The sequence below is a fragment of the Tetrapisispora phaffii genome, chromosome 7 (genome assembly GCF_000236905.1).
Source record: "Tetrapisispora phaffii CBS 4417 chromosome 7, complete genome".
Taxonomy (NCBI): domain Eukaryota; kingdom Fungi; phylum Ascomycota; class Saccharomycetes; order Saccharomycetales; family Saccharomycetaceae; genus Tetrapisispora; species Tetrapisispora phaffii.
In genome coordinates, this window is record NC_016526.1 from 635,337 (window position 1) to 649,100 (window position 13,764).

Genomic DNA, 13,764 nt, shown 5'->3' on the forward strand with positions numbered 1-13,764 from the left:
GTCAAAAATTGGAGAAGATCAAACACTGTATTAGCTAATCTTTCACCAGCCCCCATGTCTGTTTCAATCACAGGTGAAACTGATTGAAAGGGTGCAACATTAGTAATTATAACTTACATAGAAATTTGCTCTTACCGTTAGCTATCCTCAATAATCCATTTACAACCAAAAATGATTTAATTACATATTAATAACATTCCTAATATCTATTAACTTTCCTCTATATTATATTTTCTAAAAACCTCTTTTAAATTAGAATATATATATATATACATATACCCTTTTAAAAGTTATACCTTAATAATTATATAAATAAAAACGACCATAATACCTTAAACTATTCAAAATGAATGTACCTTGTGAACCAAAATAATCTCTGGAATATCTAATTTCCAGTATAGTTTGGCGTTGCATCAACAGTGCCTTCTCTACTATCAGAATTGGTTTGTGTGTCTCCATTTGCCCCGTTTTGTTCACTTTCGGCAATATTATCATCAGCTGCACTATTGGGTACCTGTTGGTTTTTGTCGGCAGCAGTTCTGTTATTCACAGAGGTCCCAACTTCATGGCACCAATATCGATGATATGCCCACCCTTTTAGTTGACATTCTCTTGAACAATATTTAGTCCTTTTACAACGTCTGCATTTGGCAAACTCTCTTGGATAACTTTCCCATTTACCACATTCAAAATTAGCACATTGTCTGATGTTATTAATTTCATCTTTCTTACATGAATTCCTCATTATTACTGAGCTCCAATAAATCATGTCATGGGAGTTCAATTCAGTGACAGTAAATTTTTCCACCAAAGGGAATATATTTACTGACATTTTATCGACAACTGATTTCCAAGTTTCTTCAGTTAGAGTTTTATCCATGTTATTGTAATTCCAATTCTCTTTAAAATTCCTTTTAACTTTTTTATTTAGCTCAATTCTCTTATTGGAAGTTGAAGTTTCATTGACGTTGTTCTCAGAATACTTTTGTTGTACTGCTATAAGTTCTGATAAAAACTTATCATCACCATCATCCTGATCAACATTCATGTGGTAAACTTTCTGTTCAGTTGTTGGATGTTCTTCCATTTTAATATCCACGTCATCAGTTGTATCCCGTTGAGAATTTTTACTGGAAGTGAATTTGCTGGAGTCATTATTATTATTTAATAGATCTATTCTCTTATTGACCCTGTCAATTATCGATCTAAACGACAATGAGTCTATTAATTTACAATTTTGTAATGAATTCTTCATGTACGAATATTTCGATATGAACGCCAGCAATTGTAATGACCATATGACGTCGTCTTGTTTGGGTATAATCTTACCAAAATACAGACTCCTAGGTATGGAAATCAAAGGAGCGTGGTCCATATCTATTGAGAAACAGTCCTTGTCAATATAACTCTGAATATTATTCAAATCTTCCTCACTCCTTTCTCTATTACTATTACTCTCAGAAGTGTTATTGCTACCTGGCGAAGCCGTGAATACCTTATTTGGACTCAAAATCTCTTCTTCATTCGTCTCATCTAGCATATCGGCATCCTCCATTACATTCATACTGTCATCCATATTTATATTTATATTTCTGTTATCTTCTGTCTTTTCTATGTTGTTATTAAACAACCCGAAATCTGAATTCCATATATCTGCAAAATCTGAGGCCATCGTTAGATTATAATCATCTGAATTATTTAAATAATTTACAATATATAAATTCTCGATATCGTTATAACTGTTAAAATCATATCCTAATAAATAAGAGACATACTCCTCGTAACTCTCATTTAGATCACTTCTCATATACATGAATGTTTCTCTTGACAACAAATTGTCGAATGTTATATTTTCAGTAGCGAAACTTATCTTCTTGTCACTTACAAAATCAAATTTTTTGTGAAACAATAAAAAATTATCCAATACAGTAGCCAGTAACGAGACCACACCCGATGATACAACTTTCTCTCTTATCTTCTCTGTGCCCCTTGTGCCAGTCAACACCAAACATTGAAACGCTAGAGTCCATTTCCACGAACACAACGCCAACTTCTTCTCTTTGCAGATATTTCTTACCCTAGTGTGTTTCTTGTGGATACTTATATTATCTCCATCAGTGAACAAAACGTCAAACAACGGCAGGTGACAGTTCTGTAGAATCGACATCAACCTCTCTAGAGAACCATCATTCGAGATAGTTTCTCTGATCTTCCCAGAATTCGAGGTCAAATACGTCAAATTATTCAAAGAATTGATCAAAGGAATACTGGAATCAATATCAATAGATTTCCTATCGTAAACAGTTTGAGTAATGGGCACAATAGGACGATTAGACAAAACAGCTCTAAAATTAGAATCTCGCATTCGTATTAAATAGTATCAACAATCAAAAACAGTCTAATGATCATATATATATGTGTGTGTGTCTGTATGAAAAAATAAACAAACTCAAATAGTAACTTCCTTTGCGTTCCTCTCTCTGTCTCTCTAATTCTCTTAGTTTTGCGTCCCTGCACTCCACAGAAAGAAAAAAGAACAGCCTAACAGATATATATTCACTACCAAATCCAATTACCTCGGTCCTATAGTATTGATCTCTACTCAAGCATTTCTAATAACACAACCTCCATTACAAATATCTTCAGACTTTTAATCCTTTATATACTTTCTTGGAACTTTAGAGGTCAAAAGGTCTATTGTTTCTGCGCCAATGTCTGATGGCCGGGTGACTGAGCCTCTTAGGATTTTGAAATAAGAACAATTCGTAAAACGTTCAATTACGAACACAATCAATAAGGAGATCTTTAATTACAATTGACTTGTTGATTGAGTTGTTAAAAGAGTTTGAAGTGGGGTTGAATAGGTTTGATTAGAAAGTGTTCTAGTTTGTAGTTTGAACGATTGGTTTAGTTGTGTTTTTTCAGGACATACAGATAATACGTATATTTTTTGACAGTTGCAAAAGATAATTAACAAACATCACTTACTAATACAAACCTAGTCGAATAATGTCATTACATCCTGAAGTTCTATGGGCTCAAAGATCGAGCACCGATGATGAAGAAAAAAACTACGTTTTGTTAACAATTTCTATCCCTGATTGTCAACCAAACCCAGAGGTTAAGATTACTGAGAACAGGTTGGATTTAGTTGCAAAGAGCGGCTCCGTTGAAGGTGGTGAAACTTACGAATTGCATTTGGACTTGTTCAAAGATGTTATCCCTGAGAAGTCTTTACATAAAATCGCAAATGGTCAACATTATTTCATTAAGTTAATTAAGAAAGATTTGGATATTGAATATTGGCCAAGATTAACTAAAGAAAAGGTGAAGTATGCTTTTATCAAGACTGATTTCAACAAATGGGTTGACGAAGATGAGCAAGATGAAGTTGCAAACGACTCAGAGATGGATCCTTTTGCTAACATGGGTGCTGGTGGTGCTGGTGGTGCTGGTGGTGCTGGTGGCGCGGCTGGTATGATGGGTGCTGGCGGTGAAGGCATGGGTGGCGCAGGTGGTATGGACTTGGAAGCTTTACAACAATTACTAGCCGCACAAGGTGGTAACTTTGGTGCTGAATAAGTTCGATCATTCTGTGGTTTGAAAGGGTAGATGAGCTATTGGGCTGAAAAAACAAAACAGAATCAAACTTGTACCCGGTCCACTTCAATACTGATCTCAATAAAACTAAAAATAACAAGTGATTTTCTTATGTATATATCCATATATATTGCTGTTATTGTGGATTATTGCATATATGACAAATGTATTTGCTCTAATGTATAATCATATATAGTAATTCTGAAATTATTTCTTTACTTAGTTACATTATTTAAATAGCTTGGTACTTCAATTCACCATTGAATAGCTTTTGGGAAGCGTTCCAAGTTTCACCCGGTGCCAATTTTACTAAATCATGGACATGACCTGGCTCAACACAGACCATTTGTAAATAACCATCTTTTGGTTCGAAATCACCCATGCCAGAAGACTTTTCGATCCATGGGTTCCAAACAACAGCATCTGGTAAGTTACTTCTCTTCAAAGTGTGAATTGGAACACCTTTACGGACAACTTGGATGATACGATCTTCGGGAACTTCTTTGTATATCTTATCAACTTCTTCATGGAATGTGACAACTGGGTGTTTGTCATCGTAAGTAATTTGCAATAATTGATCATAAGTGGTCATACCAGCTAAGTTTGAAACAAAAGTGTCTTCAATGTCTTCTACCCTTAGATAAGTGTGGAACAACCAGTTGAATTTCATTTCCTTGGTTTCAGAAGTGTTCTTAACTTCGATTTTAGTAGTCAAACTTTCTTTGTGTAAACTGACAGTTAAAATCAAGGTGAAATCCATTGGCCATAATTTAATCAAATCTGGGTTAGCTTGTTCTGGAGATAAAGCAAATTGCACTGTTGGAGGGTTTTGTCTAGTTTGACCTAAAAACTCCCAGGTAGAGTTTCTAGCAAAACCGTGTTGTGGCAAATCTTTTAAATATTCATCAGCAGTATTCTTACCAAAAACTGGGAAAACTAATGGAATACCACCTCTTACTGGCTTTGAACCATCTAATTTTGTAGCAGAAGACAACCATAATTGCTCAGAACCTTTAGAGACCCAAGAATAAATGGTGGCACCGTATTTCAAAATTTTAACAACAGAATCGCTATGATTTGGATGAGTGATGATAACTTGGGTATCAGTTTCTTGAATGGACATTATCTATTAAGTCTACCTGTTTTAGTATCTACGTTCAGTTACTACCAATTAACTCACTATGTGTTAATTGACTCAACTGACGACTGACTTATTTGTCCCTTTTAATTGCAACTTCTTTTAATAATTCATATGATGGAAAATTTGACTGACTTGATTCTTCAGAAAGTGATATTTAGCGCAATGCATTGAAGCTACATCTTTCGAGAGCAAAAATGAAGGTTATTGAACAATAAAGGTAAAATATTGTATAAGTTCATTAATTGTGCAAGTTGGGTTTAATGGAAACAAGTTTTCGATACATTATGTAGTTCGTATAGGTTAACTTAACTATTTGTTTTATTTATATCGTTTTTGAAGTATTTAATGCATATAAATGTGTATATAAAAATACGTGTCTTTGAGTATCTAAAGATGCGAGAATAAATGATCTAGATATATGTTAGTTTTGTAACTTGCTCCTGGATGTATTCAGAATTGTATATTTGTTCAATCCTCCATCTTGAGTTCTTTCTTATGAGTGTGTTTTTTACTATTTCTTTTGCACTCGATTCAATGTCAAGCATTTTTGACCATTTCCATTCGAACATGGCAATCCTATGGGCAGTTGATCTGCTTCTCTGTCTGAAATTAGCATTCGGTAAGGGATCAAATGGTAATCTGTTTTCCAGTAACCCATAGAGTATAACTCCCATTGCCCATGTATCGCTTAATTTACCATCATATTCAATGCCCATCAATATTTCAGGCGAAACATAATCTTCTGACCCACATCTGGTAGTGCACATTTCACCTGGATATAACTGTTTACATAAACCAAAGTCTCCAAGTTCGATAATACTTTCATTGTTAAGCAAATTGGACTCTTTCATTTCCAATATTTTTTCCATTGGGTATTTTAATAAAATATTTTCCAATTTCAAATCTCTGTGTATAATGTTATTCTCATGCAAATACTTGACAGCTAAAGTTAATTCAGAAAATATTCTTTGGATGAACCAGAGTTCCAATTTTCCAGCCATAGCTATTGCAGTACCCAGGATATCTCCACCTGAACAATATGAACAAATTAAGTCAAGAGGTGGCAACTTATCATTTTTAGAAAGTATATCTTGAACAGGTTTCTTCGATGCTAGAAATATTTTGTTGTTAATGGCATACAACTTGATAATACAAGGGTGATCGATTGATTTCAATACACTCAATTCACGTGTTAAGGAAGTTTCAAACCTTGACATAATATCTGTGTATACAGAAGTACCCTTTAGTTCTGGATTATTTAACTCTTCTGGATACTTAATACTCTTTACTGCAACTTGCTGCAGCCTATTATCTTCGTCTGCATTAGTAACACCGATTCTTTCAAATAGATAAACTGTACTGAAGTTGCCTTCACCTATTACTTTGACCATTTCAAACTTCAGTTTTTTTTCGAGATCATCAACCAGATACCCATCTATTTGTTTTTCTTCCGATGATGGCTCTTCTTCTGTAATTGTATCAATAGATGCTCCAAATTTCATAGGTTCTTCATTCATTGTAGGCAACGATGCTATCCTCTGCTTCTCGGCAAGCGGAAGTGGAGGCAACTCAGATATTATTCGATGCTGTGGAGCGTGATGATAGGTATCAGAGACATTGTCATCTATTTTCCGGACTAGTGCTGGATCACGACGAATTTTAGACATATATAATGGAGTCAGCACAGGTGACGACATCTTGTACTTCTCAATTTGTGGTGACAATGTATTAGTTGCTTTATGGTTTGGTGTATACCCCATAGGTGTAGGAAGCTCCGAGTATTTGTCAAACTTTGGGATCGAAAGATTCACAGGCGTGGACAAGGCACTGTTACTCCCCTCCTTTACGTTATTGGCATCATCAATCTCGTAATCACTGTTATTTTCTGTAATTATAGCATGTAAGGATCGTAATTTGTCATTTCCCTTGCCTGTATCACCATTATCAGTAGTAGACAATCTTGGAGTCTGAATACCCAATCCAGCATATACTTTCGTGTGCATTTCATTATTCTCAACCATCGTAAATGTAGTTATATTATCATCAAAATTTCCTATCTAGTTTTATAGTATTGTAAACCAGTACAGATCAACCCCCAAGCACACTTTGTTCACGTTAGTGTGTATGGGATCACTAAAGGGGAGTAATATGTTTTTTTAACGTTCGATTACAATAACTGACAAAATCAAACCTTTCAAACTTAGCGAAACTGAGCAAAACAGTTAAGTGTCAATACACAACACACTATGAATCACTTATGGTAATATATATTATTAATACTATTATACAAATAAACAGTTACAAGTTTCTTTTAATTTGATTGTTTTTCCTAAATGTGTTTTCGATTTTTCAATTTACAGGTCCCTTACTTAATGTATTAAGATTATTGAAAATTGAGCGATGAGATAGATGAGATGATATATTTCACTGCAAGTGAAACAAGAATTATAAACAAGTTGTAGCATATCTATTGTGTTTTCAAATATTCTCCACGAGTTATGATATTTGTTATTTATCGTACAAAAATTTTATGAATACAATGTTTTTATTATTTCTTGGTGGTTCTTCTTTTTTTGGTCAATTGAGAAGTGATACTGTTCGCTGACTTTACCTCATCTTTTACCAGTGTTCTTTTTTTTGGTGATTTTGTTGCCCTTGCTTGTTTGACTTTAAACTTAACAGCTTGTTCTTTACGTACTTTTTCGCCTTGGCTTTGTAACTTTATATTTTTGGCAACCAATTCTTTGTTATTTTCGTCGTCTATGGTCTCTAACCATTCTAAAGTATCAATTTCATGTCCATAACCAGTATCGTCATCTTGGGGTGTCTCCAGGACAACTGGAATACCACGTAAGTTTTCGTTGTGTGCGATTAATCTGAAAACCTCTAACCCAAGAAAACCTTCACCGATTTTCTCGTGGAGATCTCTGTTTGCACCTAAAGGAGCTTTTGAATCATTCAAATGGATGGAGCTGAGATATTTGTAACCAACTACATCGTCAAACATTTTCCAAAATTCATCAAAGCTCTCCTTGTTGCTGATATCGTAACCGGCAGCAAAAGTATGGCATGTATCGATACAGACACCTATTCTTGATTGATCTTCTATCATATCAATTACGGTTCTCAAATCATGTAGATCACTTCCAACTAAGTTACCGGTACCTGCCATATTCTCAAGCACAATCTTAACAAATTTTGTTTCTTTGATGGCTTTATTAAGATAATCGGCCAATTGCTTCAATTGCACAGTGTGATCTCCCTTTAGCGACGAACCCGGATGCAAATTGTACAGACCAATACCAAGCTGTTCAGCTCTTTTCAGATCGTCAATGAGTGAATCGTAGCTCTTTTCTGCCTTCTCCACCTCTGGGTTGGCTAGGTTGATAAAATATTGACCATGTGGCAAAATGTCAGTCAATGGATTATAATTATGTTTAACGCACAGCTCTTTAAACTTATCAATCTCATCCTGTGTATATTGTGGAGAGACCCATTTCCGTGGCGACTTCAAAAACAAAGCAAAGGAATTGCAACCAATATTGAACGCATTGGTTACACTATTTGAAACACCACCTGCAGTGGATACATGCGCACCGAATTTATACTTTGAGGTTGTATTTCTAATGAATTTCGACATTAGTGCAGTTCAATTCCTTTTTAAGTTGATAGTCCTACTAAGTGAAAAAGTCAATCGTGTATTAGCCAATATTGTATTCTTGGTTAGTTGTTCATCAAACAATTTCCAGATCGTATCTTTATAACTCATCTTCTTCTAACAGTATTGTTCAACTTTTCCAAATCTACAAAATGGAAAAGTTCCGTAATAGATGGAAAAATCAGCAATGACAGCAACTCCATCGAACTACGAACATGGTCATAAAGAAATGAACATGGGCTACTCTTTTATGTATTAGATAATGCATTGTTTTGTGTTATTATTTATAAAATGTTCTGGTTGTTATACAAAATTATTTTCGAATCATCTCTCAATTGGAACGGCGAGGAATTAAGGGTTTTCCTGTCGAGTTAATTACCTTTACTTTCTCTTCTTGGTGACTTTATTACTTTTTTTGAAGCTTTAGCTTTAGCCTTAGCAGCTTCCAGTTGTTCTTTCGTCTTTGGTACGACCTTGAAGAATCCATCTAGTCTTCCCTGTACACCTGATTTCAACCCTTTTTGTAATCTTTTGATACCTGATCTGACCCTTTCCTCACTGAATTTCTTATCACCACATAGATAACTGACTAGTGCTTCTTCTTGTGGTGGTTTCCATTTCAGGTCGATGTCAGCACCGTCAATAACATCTGGATTCAAAAACAAATCTCTTGCTTCTTTATATGGCCAATTTTCAGGTATCTTCCATTTGCTATTAGAATCTGGGCTCTCTACGAATTCAATGATTTTCTCTAGAGAGCCATGTTCTTTGATCAGCTTCAAAGCGGTGACAGGACCCACGCCTCTGATACTTTCACAGTAATCACACCCCAGCATGATGCCCAAGTCTATGAACTGTTCCAAAGTTAGTTCCAGTCCTTCCAACACAGTTTCGGTGTTAATTTCGTGAATTGGTTCTTTCTTAGCTTCAGAAAAAGTCAAATGTCTTAATAAGAACGGTGTTCTGTAACATAAAGTATCCATATCCTCACTTGCTGCAGCGTAGACTTTGCCCTTCTTTGCTAATTCTGCACATTGAGATTCAGCCTCACAGGGAGCATTAACGTATGGGATCCCCATCAACTCTAGCAAATGCTTGGCCTCATCGTTATGTTCCTTGGAGACTTTGACTAATCTCTTCTCTTGCTTGAGAATATCTGCTTGCTCGACAGCCTCGGCCAGCTTCTTCTCTGTCTCTACTCTTCTTGCTGTTCTCTTTGTCAATTCGTGAGATTTCAGCACTGGAGGTTTACCGTCAAAAACATAGCATGGCTTGATACCATTATCGATCATTCTCAGTGTTCTATAGAAGATCCCCATCAGATGTGACGTGGTCTCCCCATTCTCGTTTGTCAACTGTCCACCATCCTGTTGTCTCACAGCAATTAAAAACTGGTACAGGGACATAGATGCATCGATAGCAACTTTTCTACCAAAGAATGCTTTGATATCACTCTTGCGTACTGCAGTTGGAGCATGCTCGGAAATAATAGCATTCAAACCTTTGATACCCATTGTGTGTGTTGTATTTTGCAGTGCCGTTTGGATGATTCCTTGCCGATATCTGACTGGGTTGATGACGAGTGTGTCTTATACAAGTACAAGTTTAAATATATGATATGCCATGCTGTGTGGTGGCTATAGAACGGTTACGCGTTTTGGTACATAGGATGAGCATCGTGAGCCACGTACTGTGAGTGTGTTTACGCGTTCCAGCCGGGATCGCATGCTGCAAGCATGGTAACGCACAGGGAAGAGTGCAATAGCGTGGACATTGATTGAACTGGAACTCTGTTCATCGGCTGGGCACCGACTATCCAGACATAAGTTGTGTCGAAACAGGTGTTGGAGCAGTGCCAGGTTCGATGTTCTTGACGTCGGCTAGGTTGGTGGCTGGATATTAGAGGTCACTCCTAGGACGGCGTGAATTATTACCGTCTGATCCTGCTGCGTGTGCTCTGTTTTTACAACTAGTGGATCCAAGGCACTGTACGTCTGTTATAAACTTCAGATTCCTGGCAAGGGCAGCTGACTGTCTTGCACTAGGGTCCATAATTGTGACACTAGACTACTTGGTTCTATTACATAGGTGTTGTGGTATAAGCTCCCCAAGAAGTTAGATCACCATACGGCATTGCCAATTGTTATCAGTAATTCATAACAAATAGCAACAGAACTGCAGTAGACGACCTTTTTATGCATCTAGGATACGACATAATCATGTAACTATTTAATTATATACTACATGATACAAGGAAGCAAGCTTTGTTGAATGTGAGAAGAATGATATGATGATGTGTCTAGCTGTTGCGTTACGTCCCTTCCATATAACCGTGCATCCCTACCCCCATATTAAAGTACAACAACGTAAAATAACATCCGGGATAGTTTAATGGTTAGAATCCGCGCTTGTCGCGTGCGGGATCGGGGTTCAATTCCCCGTTCCGGAGATTTTTTGCACAACGCCACAACCACATACACAAGACCAGAGCAGCGGTAGGGTCCGCGAGCCACTAGTTGTCAAGACACATTGCAAGTGGCGCGAACCAAGCACCGAGCTTTGCTTGCCAAATACGAACACCAACGAACAAGGCAACGCCATTGCACCGGCACTGTTCCAACACCTGTGGCCCACACTGTGGAGAAGCAAGCTTATGTTGGTTAGTTCCAACATCTAAGTTAGTGTCATTAGCCACTTCAGTTGCTCTAGTATAGTCCATCTTCTTTATAGTTAAATAATCGATTGGTCCTTTATTAGTGTAATTAAACTATTCTATATAGAGTTAGAAGCCCTCCTTATATATGAGTTGAACTGACAGTTGAATGAACACGTACACATGTTCATTCATCCTCCTAGGCTCTTTAGTGCTGTATTGTACATCTGTGTTTATCACGTGGCCATTTACATTGTAGTGAGAAATTTTCACCTACCACTTGAAAGATTGTTCTAGACCTTCTTTCCATTAGTAAGTGATCTATTGGTTCTGGACTCAAAGTGTCATAAACACTTAGTTCTGTCACATACACTACAATAATTCTGACAACTACAATAATTCTGACACACACCCACACCCTCTCTCTCTCGCCCGTCGGCGGCTAAAGTCCCTGCGTGCCACAACAATCACCCGATACGAACTGCTTACCCGGCCGTGCAGCCTTGGCCCCTCCCCCCGTCGTCCGTCAATGGTGATCACAGCCAGCTGTTTATTTGTGATGTTTTGATGTTGGAATATTGCAAATAACTAATAACGACAACTGTCAACGTTCCATTTTATTACAAGTTATCATGCATCTTGTTTACATGCTACTCTAGTTGTATATAATGATTTCTTCTTGCGATTAGTATATAATGATCTGATTCGTGTTCCTATATTTATAGTCTTGGATTTCGTGGTTGTGGTTTGGTTAAGTATATGCATTGTTATACAACTGTATTGCACAACTCATCTCCCGTTGCAAAGATGTCGAATCTATACGAATATAAACACAGTGTTATAAATAAAAATTTGGCTGTTACTGAAGATGCTGGGATTGATAATAAGAAATTCGAAACTCTAGATGACTGGTACAAGGTTATTCAGGACTACGAATTCCAGGCCAGGTGTCCCATCATATTGAAAAATTCACACAGAAACAAGCATTTCACTTTTGCTTGCCATTTGAAAAATTGCCAGTTTAAAATCCTGTTGAGCTACTGTGGTAATAATAGGGACGCTCTGATTAATAACATTAATTTGCACGATATCGATGACATTGACAACCATGTAGCTTTATCGCAGTCAAAACTATCCAGCAACAACGCCGCTGCCGACACAAGTACAAACAACGACGTAGACGATAGCAATGTCGATACTGAATTAAGGACAAAAAAATACGATGCAGATGCGGTAGATGACGATGATGATGTTACAGCAGCCATTGTGGCGGCTGTGGCGGCGGTCAATAACAACAACAATAACGACGAGGACGACGACGGCGGAAGGGGGGTGAAGTCTGAAGGTGTTTCGGAGTCAAAGAGTAAGTCAAGTGATGACAACTCGAATGAGGGCGGGCTAGTTATCGACGATTATGACCATTCACAAAATAACAACGGCGGGAAGAACGAATTGAGAGGTCCGTTCATGGTTACAAAAATCGATCCCTATCATAATCATCCTTTAGAGTCGAATCTTTCTTTGCAGAAGTTTGTATTGACAAAAATCCCAAAAATTTTACAGAATGAATTGAATTTCGATCAAAAATTGGAGGAACTTTGTAATGAGGAGGAAAATACTATCTCGAAATTTAAAGTGGCTCAATTTGTAGAGGACAGTGATTTACTTCCTGTTTTGAAGAAGAATTTCAAACTATCGGACGATGACATTGACAAAACTTTTAAAGGGCAGATTGCAAGACGTGTCACTACTTATAAAGCAAGATTCGTCCTGAAAAAGAAAAAGAATGGAGAATACCACACTGCAACAGGAAACGCAGTGGGTGTCAATGGTTCCTCTAATGCCACAAAGAATACAGCAACCTCTGTTTCCTCAGCACGGAATCACACTTCATCCATGGTTAGATCATCAGATGTAAATTCAACAAGAAATGAAATGTTACCAATAGGGAATAATGCTCATGCTCATGGAGAAGATGAAGAAAATAACGTATACTCCAATGCCGATGAAGACGGTAACCTTGCATCTATGGACGATGAAACTCGTCTAAGAACAGCTTTGAAAGAAGCCCAGGATGTAGTATATGCAGCTAATGCAATGGTCAACGAAGAAAATTCAATCAAAGCTATGAAAAACAATAAAAGACTTCTAAATGACAATGAGGATAACGAGGATTCAAACGTTCATCCAGATCTGGAAGAAGAGGATATACAGAGAAAACGTAGTAGAATCGATAACAACAATGAAAGTGCCTCGATTAAATTAAATGCTCTGGATGAAACACTAATGGCTCTCGAAGATGCAGGTGACGATAAATTGCCTCACGAGGTCGCAGAACAATTAAGATTGTTATCATCACACTTCAAAGATGAGCTTGTACAACAACACAACCATAATGAACTATCAAATAAAAAAGAGGATATTCCTGATGAAAATATTCAACCTGAATTGAGAGGTCAATAAATTACATTCATCAATTTTACAATTCAATGTTCTCAGGAACCTGGTGTCTTCCCCCCTCCCCGACAGAATAAATGTACTCTTTAAATAGAAAAAACTTATTTATCTCAACCATGTATTATTCTTTATTTAAAAATATATCAAACATCGAATTCAAATCAATTATATATTTATCTATAAAATCATATACGTAACGTTTATTAAATATTGTTTTCACGTTCATTGCGCATACAAAATCTTAACATAATTTCA

General features: G+C 36.7%; 7 protein-coding genes and 1 non-coding gene across 8 annotated transcripts; 3 read left to right on the forward strand and 5 right to left on the reverse strand.

Annotated features, from left to right (window-relative positions):
• Positions 1–385: 385 nt before the first annotated feature.
• Positions 386–2,365, reverse strand: MUB1 (MYND-type zinc finger protein MUB1; the record flags this gene model as incomplete). The annotated part of the gene is made up of 1 exon (XM_003686523.1): positions 386–2,365. One exon carries the CDS (start codon positions 2,363–2,365, stop codon positions 386–388), a length of 1,980 nt encoding a protein of 659 aa, XP_003686571.1.
• Positions 2,366–3,009: 644 nt separating this feature from the next.
• On the forward strand, positions 3,010–3,582 carry SBA1 (Hsp90 cochaperone SBA1; the record flags this gene model as incomplete). Its single annotated transcript, XM_003686524.1, has 1 exon — positions 3,010–3,582. The coding sequence occupies one exon, from the start codon at positions 3,010–3,012 to the stop codon at positions 3,580–3,582; it is 573 nt and encodes a 190-aa protein (XP_003686572.1).
• A 250-nt stretch (positions 3,583–3,832) lies between these two features.
• TPHA0G02980 (glucose-6-phosphate 1-epimerase) lies at positions 3,833–4,723 on the reverse strand (the record flags this gene model as incomplete). Its single annotated transcript, XM_003686525.1, has 1 exon — positions 3,833–4,723. The coding sequence occupies one exon, from the start codon at positions 4,721–4,723 to the stop codon at positions 3,833–3,835; it is 891 nt and encodes a 296-aa protein (XP_003686573.1).
• Positions 4,724–5,151: 428 nt separating this feature from the next.
• On the reverse strand, positions 5,152–6,762 carry PRR1 (serine/threonine protein kinase PRR1; the record flags this gene model as incomplete). Its single annotated transcript, XM_003686526.1, has 1 exon — positions 5,152–6,762. The coding sequence occupies one exon, from the start codon at positions 6,760–6,762 to the stop codon at positions 5,152–5,154; it is 1,611 nt and encodes a 536-aa protein (XP_003686574.1).
• A 527-nt stretch (positions 6,763–7,289) lies between these two features.
• APN1 (DNA-(apurinic or apyrimidinic site) lyase APN1) lies at positions 7,290–8,381 on the reverse strand (the record flags this gene model as incomplete). The annotated part of the gene is made up of 1 exon (XM_003686527.1): positions 7,290–8,381. One exon carries the CDS (start codon positions 8,379–8,381, stop codon positions 7,290–7,292), a length of 1,092 nt encoding a protein of 363 aa, XP_003686575.1.
• A 389-nt stretch (positions 8,382–8,770) lies between these two features.
• On the reverse strand, positions 8,771–9,913 carry RAD27 (multifunctional nuclease RAD27; the record flags this gene model as incomplete). The annotated part of the gene is made up of 1 exon (XM_003686528.1): positions 8,771–9,913. One exon carries the CDS (start codon positions 9,911–9,913, stop codon positions 8,771–8,773), a length of 1,143 nt encoding a protein of 380 aa, XP_003686576.1.
• An 863-nt stretch (positions 9,914–10,776) lies between these two features.
• On the forward strand, positions 10,777–10,848 carry TPHA0Gtrna7D. Its single transcript has one exon. It is a non-coding gene; the product is annotated as a tRNA-Asp (tRNA).
• A 963-nt stretch (positions 10,849–11,811) lies between these two features.
• On the forward strand, positions 11,812–13,515 carry ABF1 (DNA-binding protein ABF1; the record flags this gene model as incomplete). The annotated part of the gene is made up of 1 exon (XM_003686529.1): positions 11,812–13,515. The coding sequence occupies one exon, from the start codon at positions 11,812–11,814 to the stop codon at positions 13,513–13,515; it is 1,704 nt and encodes a 567-aa protein (XP_003686577.1).
• Positions 13,516–13,764: the final 249 nt, after the last annotated feature.